General features: G+C 37.6%; 2 protein-coding genes across 2 annotated transcripts; one reads left to right on the top strand and one right to left on the bottom strand.

The window, feature by feature from the left end:
- On the bottom strand, positions 1-8,471 carry LOC146461648 (proteasome activator complex subunit 3-like). The gene is made up of 12 exons (XM_085086510.1): positions 8,316-8,471; positions 8,103-8,135; positions 7,910-7,972; positions 6,459-6,548; positions 5,607-5,676; positions 4,575-4,603; positions 3,778-3,843; positions 2,743-2,811; positions 2,094-2,161; positions 1,951-2,005; positions 848-934; positions 1-185 (listed from the first exon to the last, which is right to left on the bottom strand). The coding sequence occupies exons 1-12, from the start codon at positions 8,334-8,336 to the stop codon at positions 105-107; spliced, it is 732 nt and encodes a 243-aa protein (XP_084942636.1). The 5' UTR covers positions 8,337-8,471; the 3' UTR covers positions 1-104.
- An 81-nt stretch (positions 8,472-8,552) lies between these two features.
- Positions 8,553-13,851, top strand: LOC146461647 (fas apoptotic inhibitory molecule 1-like). Its single transcript, XM_085086511.1, has 3 exons — positions 8,553-9,045; positions 10,710-10,759; positions 11,269-13,851. Exons 1-3 carry the CDS (start codon positions 8,697-8,699, stop codon positions 11,419-11,421), a joined length of 552 nt encoding a protein of 183 aa, XP_084942637.1. The 5' UTR covers positions 8,553-8,696; the 3' UTR covers positions 11,422-13,851.
- The last annotated feature ends 684 nt before the right edge of the window (positions 13,852-14,535 follow it).

The raw sequence follows: 14,535 nt of genomic DNA, 5'->3' as shown, positions 1-14,535 counted from the left end.
TTTTTAAAATGAGTGATCCAGAGTTTATTGATGACAACAAGGTGAATACTACTTTAGCAACAACAACAGTCGTGAAAACAATAATGATAAGATAATAAAATCTTTTAGTACAGTGAATCTGCATTATTTGTGCGAGGTTTCTTGATCTTGTCCAGGTTCTTCGTGATGGTATCATGTAGAGAAAGCTGTCAAAAAGAAGTTTAATTATTAAAAACTGACTCATTGCATGAGGCAGTTCCAGGGTTTGGATTGATTAAGCAGCCATGGTAATATGAGCCATTATACCATGTCCCACAAATATTGTAAGAGTGCATGTCATGGGAAAAAGAAAATATCACTAATTAAAAAATCAACAAGATAACGCGGTGTCTTGTTGCTCTTTTTAATAAAATAATATTTATTTTTCTACTTCAGTTCGTTGGATACAAGATCATCATAGACAACTGGGCACTGTGCACCTTGTTGGCTATCTATCACCTTGTATCCAATACGCACTCGTAGAATAATTGTTGTTGAAGAGATTTTAGTACACATTTGACATGACACCTACAGACTGAGCTTCAAAAGCTCTGACAAACTTTCCACATATTTGTTGCTGGTGCTTAACAATCATAACATTTCTTTCATGATTATGACTTCCTCTATTCTTAAGGGCCCAACACTGATCACAATCTAATTTCTCCTAACAGTATACAACTAAATAAAACAAAAGGTACATGAGAATAAAGAAAACCACCATTATAAGAAATATGTGGAGAAATGTGAGGAGAATACAAAAGCTGATATTTTGAAGGGTTAAAGGTTCACCTCTCTAAATTAACTAAGTGGCATTGAATGTTGTACTCACATAATGATTTCTCAGTTCGCAGCAACAGAGGCGTAAGCTGGTGAACTCCTTTTCGTCTAACTCTACTACCGCCTGTCGGTAGTCATCCTATTAAATGAACGCAAAAAGAATAAGAACTGAGGATGCATTCTACATGTTGTCAATCCTCTGAAACTCCTTCAATCACCTCTTTAATTTGGACATCCCTTTATCATAGACAGTTCAGACCAAATTTCAATCTCAAAGAGGACAATAATATTCAATTTGTTTTTCTAAAGAGCAGTTGGCCACTGAACTTCCTGCGCAAAAAAGTGCGGGTTGCAGCACAGGGTAAAGTTGAGTGTCTCATTTCACATTTGCTTACATGGAGGGGCAGACGGACGTATGGACGAAAGGATGGAAGTGATGTCATAACCAATACCAAAACTTCTGGCATTGACGGGTTACAAAATTTTGTTGGCCATGGTGCTACCTTTGTGATTTGTACACTCAACTCTACAAGTTTCATGTCTGTTTTTAAAGAATTCTTATAGTACCAGAATTAATCAACTCTTTTGAGATGTTTACTTTCCATTTTCATTGGCGACTCTCAAACCAAAGGTCACAGGCAATGGGAATGTGGGTCAAAAGGAAATGAGAAGTTGAGAATTAAGAGCAAAAGCAAAAGAACAAGAAAGTGGAGCTGCTTGAAGAAGGAGTCAGGAGAGCAAGCAGTTCAGACCCACTTGTCCCCCAGCTTCCTACCCCCCTCCCCCTCCAGCCTGTGGCCCAACACAACTCCCCACCCCACCCTGTCCAATGTTGCAATGTCAAGGTCTGGCTGCTGCTTCTGATTGGATTACATTACAGTGGAACCTCAATTTAATGAAGTGCCAAGAGGTGCCAAGGGACTAGGGACATTGGCTTGTTACATGGAGCTTCAGTTCCATACATTCAAAGGCCAGGCTGGAGAATATTGTTTGTTATACCAAGGACTTTGTTATATAGAGGTTTGCTAAATCGACGTTCCACTGTATTTTAACCAGTGGTAATTTCTTAATTCAGCAAAGCAATGCACAATCACTAGAGAGGCTTTATGGATCTTCAACACTGTTACTGCTACAAAAAAGGTGCAAAAGGCTTACCAACTGAGGGTATTTTATGATCTTGGAAACAATTTTTCCCCTTGTGATATAATATCTGCAAAGAAACAATATAATATGTAGATTTTCAGAAAGTTTTGTCCAGATGTATGAAGATTTTTCCATGAATGAAAGAACTGAATTACCTTGAAATCTGGTCCAAAAACGTTGCTGCCTCTCCCTCAATTCTCTGAACCTCGCTGAGTGTTTCTTCCTAAAGTGCAATAATAAAATAAAATTTTAACGGTTGAATGGGTGGGACATAAAGAAATAAGCACTGTTTTCCTGAGGCAACAACAAGGATGAATACCACAAAGTTTTTAGAGGTGTAGCACATTAAAGGATCAGAAGATTGTAGGGTCGCTGGTTCAGGGCTAGGTTTGTTGCTTCATTGTCATGTTGTTTCCTTAGGCAAAAAAACTTTGCTCCACATTGTCTCTCTTCACCCAAGTGTATATGAAATGGCTCCGGGCGACATACTGCTGGGGGTAAACGTGCAAGGACTAGCATCCCATCCAGGGGGAGTAGTAGCAATACTCCCAGTTACTTTATGCCACAGAAACTGGGTCAAGCTTCAGCCGTGTGGACCTCAGTTGATATTACAAGGAGAAATTTGATGCTGATCACTGTGTTTCAGGTTGTTTTAAACTGTTTCTGTTGTCAAACCCACCCTGTAAAATTTCCTCCAACAGTAAGACTGCTCCACCAAAAACAAGCCAATCCCCCAAATGAAGCCCCTATAAAGTTTAGGCAGGGTTCTTACAGTATATTTGGAATTTCATGAGAGTTATATACCTGAATAGAGACCCCAAAGTTGTTTCCATCTTCTATTCTTGGGATTAATAACTGAATCCACATCTTCACCTGAAAATAAAAAAAAATAAGTCATGCTTGTCTGTTACTAGTACTAGAAAAATAAAGTTTGGTAAGAACATTTAGATAGGACACCCAAGTTGCAAAAGGAAATTTGACCCATTGGAAGCCATCCTTCATAACAAACAATATTTTTAGATCACCACCAATCAATCAACAAGTAGTAACATTGAAGTGTCAAATCTTCCACCCTATCATACATGTAGGTCTTCCACTCTACTAAACACCTAGCTAATGATGCTTCACTTGGCTTGAACATTAATTGAAAGGCTGAGAGGATATTAATCTTTTCTGTCCAATTTTGGACTGATTTTTCATCTTGTTCAAAAGCGCCCGCATTTTTGCATGTGGCTTTTCAATTTAATCATAGAATATTGCTGTGTTTTTTTTCTTAAGGGTAAACCAGGGGGGGAGGGGGGGGGGGAAACAAGAGAGCAATGCCCTTTGACTAAATTGAAGGTCACATTCAGGTGCTTTTGAGCAAAACAAAACTTGGTCTTAAATTGGACATAAGACAGTCATGCTCAGACTGAGCCTTCAGTGGAGGCTGTAAAAAAGCTGCTTATCCAACTACTCAGAATATATGACCAAATGTTCATAGTGTACTTGGTTGTCAACAACTCTGATTGCAATGAAATATAAATCTATGTGACAGTATGAACAAGAGTTTTTGTTTATTGAACCAGACAACCCTAACAAGTTGATGGAAATTCTTGTTGCTTCTCACCACTCATTTCATTTTGGTGCTACAGTGCAAGCCCACCTTCAACCGCCTCATTAATACAACAACCTTTTTGTATCCTGAATGAATTGAGAGTCCAGTCATTCCTTAGCTTTACAACCTTGTTAATCCGACCACCCCATTATTACGACCCATTTTCACGGTCCAAAGATGGTTGTATTAACAGGCTTCTGTTGTACGTGTAAGAATGTGATGGTACACCAAGCCATACTTACTGTGTTACACTTCTCCATTAGTGTCTGTATTTTAGGTTTAAGCACGTCAATTACTTGCAATAGGTACTAAAAACAATAGACAAAATGTTACCGCACTTGACGACAAGTTAAACGTTTGACATTTACATGTACACTCTACAATAAGCTGCCCATGTTCTTGCCTCCAAGCTGAACAGAGCAGTTTCAAAGGCTGTTTAACCCTTTCAACCCCAATATCAACATGCATTTTCTCCTTACTGTCCTCCATATATTTCTTTTACTACTAGTTGGGAGAATTTGTCTAATAATCAAGGCAATTCATCCTTGGTGATTATTTCCTTTATTCTTCTGACTTACTGTTTAATCAAGCAGCAACATTCTAAGGAGAAGTTGGATGTTGGTTACCACTAGGGCTTAAAGGGTTAAAAAGAGTACACAGTAGTTCACGTCCTTGATGGGGATGGTATGCTAGACCAAGTCCATAATTTGTACATAACAGAAATTAGGAACAGTAACCCTCCTACTGTAAGTGACCCACACAGCTGGTACTGAAGTCCACTTTCTCTAGCATGAAGCAAAGAGGAGTAATATTACACTATGTATGGCTAGGATACTACTCAGTCACAGACATTCCACTCTGAACAATATTTTGCTAAGTCAACGGAAAGGCTTGGCCTATGTCAAATTTTACATTGAATTTTTGTTTCTATCAAAAATATGAGCAAATTCTAGGGGACAATGGGCCTCAGTTTCTCATATGAACTGTCTTAGGCCACACGCCAATTACCTTTTTCAGGAGGGAGTAAATTTAAACTTACCTTGTTACAAGGAATGTGAGTTTGAAGGACTAAATGGAGGAATAAAAGTTTATACAATCAGTAAGAGTACCATCATAGCTGTCCTGGGGTGAGTTGCATAAAATTTAACGTCGGGTGTAACTGCTAATGCCAGACCTTCATCCCAGTCACATTCAGTATTTTAACATCTGACAAAAGCATTTACGCCCGCCGTTAAGTTTTATGCAACTTGTCCATGATATTACAGATTTGGGCATGTGTCAAAACCATGGACAATCACATAAAATCATGGTAAAGCCTCAAATATGGCTGGAGCTTACACCAGTTTCCAAACACTAACAGTATTACCACTCCCTGCTGGATGGGATGCTAGTCCAATGCAGGGTTTCCATGAGTTTACACCAGGGTATAGAGAGACAATGTAGGGCAAATTTTTGTGTCTAAGAAAACAACACAACAGCAGAGGCGAGGCCTTGAACCACCAGCCCTCAGGTGTGAAGTCCAATGCACTTTCTACTACTGACAATAGCAGTAAAACTGACCTAGTTCCTTGTCAGGCTCTCTGTAGCCTAGTGGTTAGAACATACACTGTACTACTGGTGCACAGAGGGGCATCAGTTATATTATAATCCAACGCTTGCATTTTTAACATTTTGGGAACACAATCAGAGTGAAACCAGGGACCCTTTACATTCAGCCAAATGTTCTGGTTTGAGGTTTTGAAAAATTTAGCTGCAGAATGGAACAGTATTTTCCAGTTAATTGCAACTGATTTGAAAACTAACCTGTTCCATTCATAATTTTCTACGTAAACTGAAATAACCAAATCAACGTGTCGGAGAAGCCAGAATGGCCAAATGGAACAGAATTTTCTGGGTTGTTAAAATTTTCTAGAACATTAGGACAACTTGGCAAGGTACATGTATACCCAAAATTTTATTCTGGAAAACTTCTGTCCCATTCAATTCTTCAACCACAATTTCTGTTATTTTTGGATGAATGGAAAGCACCCCAGGTAAAGTACTGCATCACGCCAAGCATGTAATCACTTACCTGGTGATGACGGATGTTTTGACAAGTGCGTATCATGACTGTCAACCATCTTCCTTTTTTTTGGACTTGGCTAACAGAAATAAAGACAATTTTTTATCATGAAAGGTGCAGGTCATCATGCTTTGAAATGATAGCTCAAATTAATTATTATTTTGTCCCATGATTGTGTAGCATAGGTGTTGATCCTGACATTTAGACCTTTATACTGCTGGTCTTCATCAAGTGATGTTTACGAAATCTGCCAGGCAGTTTTGCAACAATTTAAGATATTTTGCAGCATGTAACATGTTTTCTGCAACCTACAATACCCTCCCCTCATCAGCATTGTAGTTATATTTAGTTAAAATAGTGCTTATATCATTTTATTAATGTAATGAAATTTGAAATAATTATTATTGTGTATTATCTTACTATTGTAATTTTCCCCTTGGAATGCTCATTTGACTGTTATTAACATGAGTGAATTTTAATGTTATTAAGCTAACCAGAAGGGACACTACTTTGCAAAAGCATGCAAGGGTTTCTCTAGTCTTCCTCCCAAGGCTATTTTATTGTAAAGCTTACCAGTATGACCAGTATGTATTAATATTACATTATGGGAAATAAACATACATGTACCTACATACAAGCTGCAGAAAAAAATGCCTTTTGTAAAAGCAACTTAAGTTTCATGCAGCTTGCCTCAGGAGACTTTCCTTCAGAACCAGTTCCTGGGACATCTCCCTGTTGTGTGGCTCCTAAGGGTTTTTCATTTCACCTTACAGTGTAGCTATGGCGTGGGTGGGTAATGCACACGCAGCTGAAAACCCTTTTGAGCTCTCAAAACAATTCAGTAAAATATAGTTTTTTTACCTCCACATCATTGTGTGCATCATTCTTGTAGATCGGCATGGTAACAGCTTTCTGCACCCTCTCCATAGCCTCCAAATTGAACATTTCAGACTAAAGGAAAAATTAACTGTTTAAAAAGAAACCCACAAAACTCTGCAAAAGTTTTTTTATGAAAGAAATTCCATGCTGGCTTCCAGAAGTTTCAATAACATAAGGCTGCCTTGATGCAATACAATTCAAGGAGGACATGTGTTTTTTTCAACATTGCAAGCAGGACAAACTGTTCATGCGGTCACTGTGTTTTCATCCCCACCACCTACTTCTCAGATCTTATCAAGCTGACCAGCATGTCTTCTTACAAAAATCTAACATATCAGCAAGCAAGGTAAGAGTTAGGTGACGCTTTCATTTCCAGAGTTATATTACAAATTATCATTCACACATTATAACAATGCCCAAATATGCTCATGGTACACTGGATATTCATCGTACATAGTCAACAGATATCCTGCAATATACATAACTTCATGTGTAAGGGGGGAAAATGGCAAGATAAAGATCATCTCAAGCTTTTCAACTGTGCTTTGTTATCAATGTGTTCAATAATAAAACAATTATCCCTGCTCTACCTTGAGGAATATCTCCTAATCTTAGCCAATTTGGGACTACAGCCTCATTGACTCACTATCAGGTGATATTCCATATGATTTCGCAGGATAATAACTGTTCTATGTATGGAAAAATTATAACGATCAGTACAGCATGGTGAGGTCAATAATGACTATCAATTCCAAGAGGGCCCATCCCTCCACCCCCTTCCCAGGCTGATCCCCAGGCGTTAGTAATTTTTTAAAAAAATAAACTGGTAAATATTCCACAGCCGGGACAACCTTTGTTTTAATGAAAGCTTATTTACATCAAGTTTAGACTTGTGTAAGTCCCATTTCTAAATATTGTGGCACTGACTGTTTGTTCGGTGGATCTCCCATCTCATTCATGCCATCCTCAGACGTACTTATCAAGAATTTACCGTCTTCGCTGGTGAACTTATCATTGAAATGAAGCGACAGTATTGTGAGGTGAAAATCACAAGTACATCAAATGCCCATGAGCAAACTAATGCCCGACTCCTGGGACGGATAATGCTGAAATGGGCAATACTAATTCCCCAGGGGGTAGTGGGCACCGCTGGAGTTGACTGAGGCATGATGACGTTTCAATTACCGGTATTTTTCTTGATCATGAGAAAGGTTTTCTTCAACAACATATTGGATAACATTGTTAAACAACAAGAGGATTTTATCTTAGAGACAAATTTACTCAACAAAACACGGGATCCACGATCATTTAGCACTGTCCTTTTGGACTATTCCCCCCAAAGAACAGCACGTGGTTTCAAGTTCGAATGGTCTTCTCTGGCATGGATCTAAACACATCTACTTTCATCAATATACGTAGAAATATAAAGTTACCTTCAAGAGTTTGTCCAACTCAAAAACTCTGTCAGGAAAGAAATTTTTCACCGAGTCTTCGGCCTAGGATGGATAATTAACGAAGAACAGCAGCTTAATAAAAAGTTTAGCTTTTAAAAGCTTAAAATATATTTGCAAAATGAAAGCTTAAAATTTAAGCATAGCGTAGTAAAATTGAGTGTTAAACACAAACCTCTTTCCTCACGGTTTCGTGGAAATCTGTAAGCTGAAATTTTCCAAGAAAACAGTTAAGAACTAGCAAGAGTATGAAAAAATAAGCGTTTTTAACAAACTTAAATTTTAACCGATAAAATGCCGGCATATTTCAGTGATGGACTTGGTGATGTCGTGTCAGGATTTGATTTGAACGCAAAAGCACGAGACAAACTAAGGAATGGTTGATTACCTTGCCTTTCGATGAGTTCATTCTAAAATCTTCGAGGAAGGGACCACAAGGAAATTTGAAGAAGACAGAAGTTTTTATGAGCAAATGATGAACTTACGCAAACAGTACAATTTCGCGGCTTTTCCTTTCAATGTAAACCGCTAACAAGAAACACCGCACTATATAGACCACAATGCAGTTCGGGGAAGGAGCTAGCCTCGTTCGCAGGATTCATACAAAAGCGAGGCTGTTGTCGAAGAGAGAAGCTACCTGGAAACTGCACCTGGGAGAAATAAGGAAAATTGAGGCAAAGCAGTGCTGGTCACACTTCAAGAGTCAAGCCACTGTCAGGTTGAATCTGACTTGATAATTACCTCCTGGAGTCAGAATCGCCCCCCTAAAATGAGCGATGACAAATACCGCGATGTGGTAGCAACTTGGGACATTGCCCTCTCAGATGGAAAGCACAGGATTCAATTCGAACACGGAACCACTACTGGAAAGCGAGTTATTGTAGTTGACAACGTAGAAGTTATTCGACACAACTGGATGTTTAGACTTGTTGGAAAGGAAAGTTTTAATGTGGGAGGTAAAAGGGCAACGATCCATATCGAAGCTGTGAGTGGTTTTCAGTACGAATACACTTTGGAAGTCGACGGCAAGCCGCTAAAAAAATTCGTCGAGAATCGAAGGAAAACTGCTAAAGTGTGGACATTCCTTTTAGATGGAATAGAAACACGAATGGTGCTAGGTGAGTTTAATACTAATGAATCGAGGGGTTGTGGCTTTATATTTAATTTGTTTAAATAAAAATTAAACTTAACGCCTTGGTAAATGTTTTCGTCCAGTTAGAATAAACTTAATTAATTGAAACGTTAAATCATCGTACTAAACTCTCGACTACCTCGGATGCAGACATTTTGGTAAAAATAATACAGTTATACTGGAAAACAAAAAAATTTACGTGAATATAATCGCTTGGAGGTTGGAGTTTTCTTGACCGGATATCAAATGCAAAACAGTTGACCCCATGAAATCTGACATATCCTCTTGAATTGTGCACTGTACATAAACTGTTGACGTAATGAATTAATTTTTAAATCACTTATTGTCAAGTGTCAGTCGTCTTTTCCTTATTTGTGCATTTAATGGCAGGTGCATTTTAATTTATTCTATGTATTTGATTTTTTTTCCTTTATGTTTGCTCTTTACTATATTTTTTTTTTGTTATTGTCAGGGAAAGACTTGCAGTTGAAATGATAAATTTCCTGTTGAAAAGCTCTTAATCCTTTCACTTTTTTAAATGGGCTATTTTGCCTGGACAAATAAAAGAGCCAACTACATCATTGTGTGGAGATTCTTTTATTTGTCATTCTTTGTTTGTTTGTTCATTCATCACGTCCATGCACCAATAAGATGAAGGCTACTAATGGGTTGTATTGTGCCTAGTAGCATCTGATCCTATATTGCCATTAAAGGATTAACTTCCCTTCAGAAAAACATTGTATGCATGCCATAACCATTTTCAACTTGAAATATAAAAAAAATTCCATCAAACAAAGAGGTTTTGTTTTGAGGATCGAAAATTTATGTTCAAGCACAAGCTTTCGATTCCCTCACGGAATCTTTGTAAAGTGGGGTTGGACCTTTTTGTCACGTGATTAGGTTGATAAAATATCACATGACAAAACATCCCGGTAGATCGCCAGGAGCTCATATCCAACGTCGCGATTCAATGTCGGAGCCTGGCAACATAAAAAAGAGCCTCTAACATAAAAAAAAACTTTGTTTAGCATCTTTCCTGTGTGAAGTGTTGGGAACTGGCAAACTCCCAAATGACGAAGGGTTGTTCAATTGAATTTACAAGGTATCTGATAACGAGGCAAGAGTGGAATAGTTGCACATTGTTATCCACAAAAAATTAATCTACTACAAAACCTTGCCATTGGTTATTTAGAATCTGAGTTCAAAGTTGGAGTAGCTAAAAACGTATGTGAGAATCACAAGTCTGCAGATTGTCCTGTAGTTTTAAGAATCTGGTAATAATAATAATAATAATAATAATAGTAATAATAATGTTCAGCCGAAAGTCAGTTGAGGGAAGCTGTTCTTCATATTTACCAAAACTTTAGTCACTTGCAGAAAAATGTCACATTAAATTAATGAATTGCATTTCTGTATGGGACTTAATAAATGAAGCCATGTGACTGTGGATTCTGACATTTTAGCTGGTTATTTCTTGTCTTCATCAATAAGTAATTACTAATGATGAACATATACATCACTGTTCATACCAGAATGACTCTATTACGTCATAAACAATAAAGCTATCACTTGGAACCATGAGAAACATCTAAATCTCTCGGTAAACGTAATGTAATAATAACAATAATTATTTTTTCTTTGCTTTTGCAGAGAAGGACACAATGGAAGTATGGGTGAATGGAGTTGTGGTAGAAACTGCTGTAAGTATACATGACAGCACTTATGTTTCATGCATGTTGACTAGAAAGGTTGGTAAAAACACCACCCCCCCCCCCCCCCACCCCCAACCAAAAAAATATCCACATTCCTCCTTTCAATCCCCCCCCCCCCCCCCCGCTTCTCTCTGGAAATTCCAATTTAGCTTCACAGTAAAGTATGCCCAGCATTCCTATTTAAATAACAGTTGAGTTGTACCCATTACTGAGTCATTGAAATTGACAAGTCGTGAACTTCAAAGCCGAGCTGTTGTTCTTACCAATGCCAATCATGATAGTATGTAGATAACCAAACAGAAATTGTGAAAGAATAGTACACTTCACCAATCACAGTACAGGAACATTATCTATTGAGTCCATTGAACACAACATTTGTCTCAAGAGCAATCCACTTTGATGATTGATATCAGTGTTGAACTGCAAAGTTCATGTTGCCAGTTGCTGAAGCCTAGCACTTGAAGATTTAACACAAAGATTGTGCTTTCTTTTTTCAGGGTGAATTTGTGGATGATGGCACAGAGACTCATTTCACCTGGGGAAATCACACCTGTTGTGTTAAAGCCATTAGTTCAGGAAAAAAGAAGGATGGCATTATACACTCGCTTATTATTGATGGCAATGAAATACCAGAGGCAGTTAATGAATAACACTTGTTCGTCTGCATGTGGCAACAAATCCTGTTGTATTTAAACACAGACCCGCACTATAAAAGGGATAGAATAATTTTTAAGGATAGAGGGCCTCTAGTTTATCAGAAATTCTGTTATGTGTTACCCTCTTTAAATAAAGTTGTTACTTACCTACTGATAGCTTCTCCCACCTTTGTCACTCAGTCACCGCTTCAACGTCACATAAGGAATGGCGGACATAGTGAGAAAGTAGTAAACGTTGTGGAATCGGTATTTCAAGAAATAAAGCCAAACCTGCCTCGAAAAATTAACCTAAGCTGTCAAAAGAATACTTTTGACAAAATACTGTGTATATTGCAACTGAGTCGCAAAAACAAAATAGCAAATCTCTAGGTTTATTCATGAGGCAAATACGCATATGAATTTCAAATTTATTCTGTCAATATCCTACTGAATATTTCAGCACAGACTCTGTGATGTTCACAGCTCAGTTTTGACGATGAAATGACTGCCGGCTTGGCCAGGCCAAGATTCCTTAAATTATAATGCGGGTCTGTTGTTTAAAAGCTAAGAAAAACCCTAATTTCTTTTTCAAAGAGAATCAGAGAGAAACTAGGAGTAATTTATTTCAGTTTGCGCGAAAAATAAAATCACGGTGCAAAAAAAACCCAAAAGAAAAAGAAAGAAAACACGTACGCACACATCAACAACAGTAGCAGATAAGACCAAGAGTTTTCATACTGTAGAATTTCATCCACAGATTGAATTAACTATTTGAGTCCAAGCCATGACCACAATCTAATTTATTCTTACAACATCACCGGAAAAATGCATTTTGACTAAATTAAGTTTAATGATTATTTTTTCTCTCAAAGTCAATTACACTGACAGTCCAGTAGTCTTGTGTCGTTTCTTACCATGTATTTCGTGAACAAAATTGGCAAAATCATTTCATTTACACGAGCATTCAAAGAAATGACTGGTTACCAAACTCAAGTAATGTTCACATGGATGACCTGTTTTTGCAAGCTCTTTTTTACAAAATTCATTGGAAGAAATAATGAGGAAAGACACAGGAGTTCTTTACCGAGTCTTATAATTTTTGACTTTGAGTGAAATTAAACTTGATTTAGGTCAAAATACATTTTTCCCATCTTTATTGACACAGGTCTTGAGAGTAAAGGTAATTATTACCAAATATAATATCTCTTGATGTGTAAACAAATCCTCCCAAGTAGTATGATAAGAAATATACTTTTAGATCAGTAAGGAGAATGTGCATGTCCAGGGATGTTGCTAACAGAACTGGGGCCCGTTTCTCAAAAGTCCCGGTAACTTGCCGGGCCCGATAAGTGATTTTGGTGATAAATGTTTCTTAACAGAAGTCAATTTTTGTTAGCTTTGAATACTATATTTTAAAATCTTATTATTCTATTCTTCGATAAGTTACCGGGACTTTCGAGAACAGGCCCCTGGTCATAATAAGTTTGCTCGAACAGGACCCACCTTGTCTGGAGTAGGAGATTATCAAAGACATCACCTATCTCATAAGCCTGTGTGCAGACATCTTCTGTTTGGCATCTGCACACAGGCTACTATCTCATGAACATTACTGACACATTTTATTGGCTTAAAATTTGAGTTGATACAGAAATATTCAGCTAGCAAGAGTCAGCATTGCTATAATTTATAAACAAGAAAAGTGAGGTTTGAATCTCATTGTTATTTTTTACTGCTGGATAGAGCCGGGTGGCTATGCAATAAAGACACCATCTTTTGAGGTTGAGGAAAGGGGGGTTGCAGGCGGAGACCACTATCTTTTTTGTGGTTTGGTGGGTCCTGTTCGAGTATAGTAGTTTTGGCCACTTCCCTTAGAGCCAACTACCTGTGAATTTTATGATCTAAAGGACATCTTATCACAAGCTGAAGTTTCAACACTGACATAAATACTTGACGCTAATTGTTTGAAGGGAGCTGGATGGGTTTATTGATCAACCTGTTGAGGATTTTCTTAGCTACATCCCTGCATGCTGATCTTTGGGGCTTTAAATTTGGCCTTGTATTTGTTTCATTTCACATTGCATTGAAGATACTTTTTATTGTCTAGGGGCTTGTGGCACAACTTGCGCAAGTGCGACTTGGACTGCATTTTCACCTTCTCATTATATTTTGTAATTCATCAAGTTATTACAGACACCAGAAATTTACAATTATTATTATAAAAGTTGTGCAAATTGAATGATTCTTTGCAAAATATTTTCAAGTGTTATTAAGGAAGATACTTACGATCTGTTTGTTATAAGATTTTGATTTAAACTAAGTGTTTTATTTACATGCAAAGTTGGCAAGTTAAATTGTCCAGGTTTTATTTTTGTGAGTTAAATAATATACAAAAGTAGCGGTGACAAAAAGTACAACCAACACAAAATAAAAGGCTTTTTACAGCTAGTCTGATTGGTTGCATTGCCACTTTAGATAAGTTACATAACAGTTGTTTGACATGATGTCACATAATTTTATTATTTTAACAAATAGAAAATGATCACTGTCCACACGTAAGCCGATGCAAATACTAAAGGGAGTTTAGGATGATGCATATTTACTTGTGCCATGAGGTCACAAGTCTAGAAATGGTCGGCGTTTGAACAATAATTGTGTGTTGCAAATTTCCACAGGTACCTCAACTTCCACAGGTAGTCCAAGTTCTGAGACTTGTAAATAGTTTTTGTATTGGGGGTGGGGAGTCAGGATAAGAAGGAATTTCTCTTCCTTCAGTGGCACAAGTAAAGGCTAGCTCTAGCCTCTTGTTATTTATTAAAAACTAGATCATTGTCTAATGCAATAAATTGAAGAGCTTTTATTGGCTTGAGATATCAGCCATTATAGCATGGCAAAGAACTAGAGTTCCAAAGTGATGACGTCACAAAAACTAAATTTATGAAAATTAGGGGATTTGTTAGTACAGTCAACTCTCTCTAAGGCGGACACCCTTGGTGCCAGATTTACTGTACGTCTTAGAGAGGTGTCCGCCTTAGAGAGAGTTCATGTAAACTGATACCCGAACATCAAAACTGAAACCAGTGCTTTATTACTTTAATTACAGTGTACAATGTAGTCATGACGGGTCGGCTG

This window comes from Pavona decussata, unplaced genomic scaffold (assembly GCF_977016875.1).
Source record: "Pavona decussata unplaced genomic scaffold, jaPavDecu1.1 SCAFFOLD_195, whole genome shotgun sequence".
Classification (NCBI taxonomy): domain Eukaryota; kingdom Metazoa; phylum Cnidaria; class Anthozoa; order Scleractinia; family Agariciidae; genus Pavona; species Pavona decussata.
Note: the sequence above shows the minus strand (reverse complement) of the source record. Positions and strands in the feature narration are given on the sequence as shown.

What these genes read in the sequence shown, in the direction of transcription:
- LOC146461647 (XM_085086511.1), top strand. Translation starts at nt 8,697, where the DNA reads ATGAGCGATGACAAATACCGCGATGTGGTAGCAACTTGGGACATTGCC. An exon ending in AGAAACACGAATGGTGCTAG is followed by an intron (nt 9,046 to 10,709) that starts GTGAGTTTAATA and finishes TTGCTTTTGCAG; the next exon opens with AGAAGGACACAATGGAAGTA. An exon ending in GAGTTGTGGTAGAAACTGCT is followed by an intron (nt 10,760 to 11,268) that starts GTAAGTATACAT and finishes TTCTTTTTTCAG; the next exon opens with GGTGAATTTGTGGATGATGG.
- LOC146461648 (XM_085086510.1), bottom strand. Translation starts at nt 8,336, where the DNA reads ATGAACTCATCGAAAGGCAAG. An exon ending in ACTTTGGGGTCTCTATTCAG is followed by an intron (nt 2,162 to 2,742) that starts GTATATAACTCT and finishes ATTGCACTTTAG; the next exon opens with GAAGAAACACTCAGCGAGGT. An exon ending in TTTTTGGACCAGATTTCAAG is followed by an intron (nt 2,006 to 2,093) that starts GTAATTCAGTTC and finishes GTTTCTTTGCAG; the next exon opens with ATATTATATCACAAGGGGAA.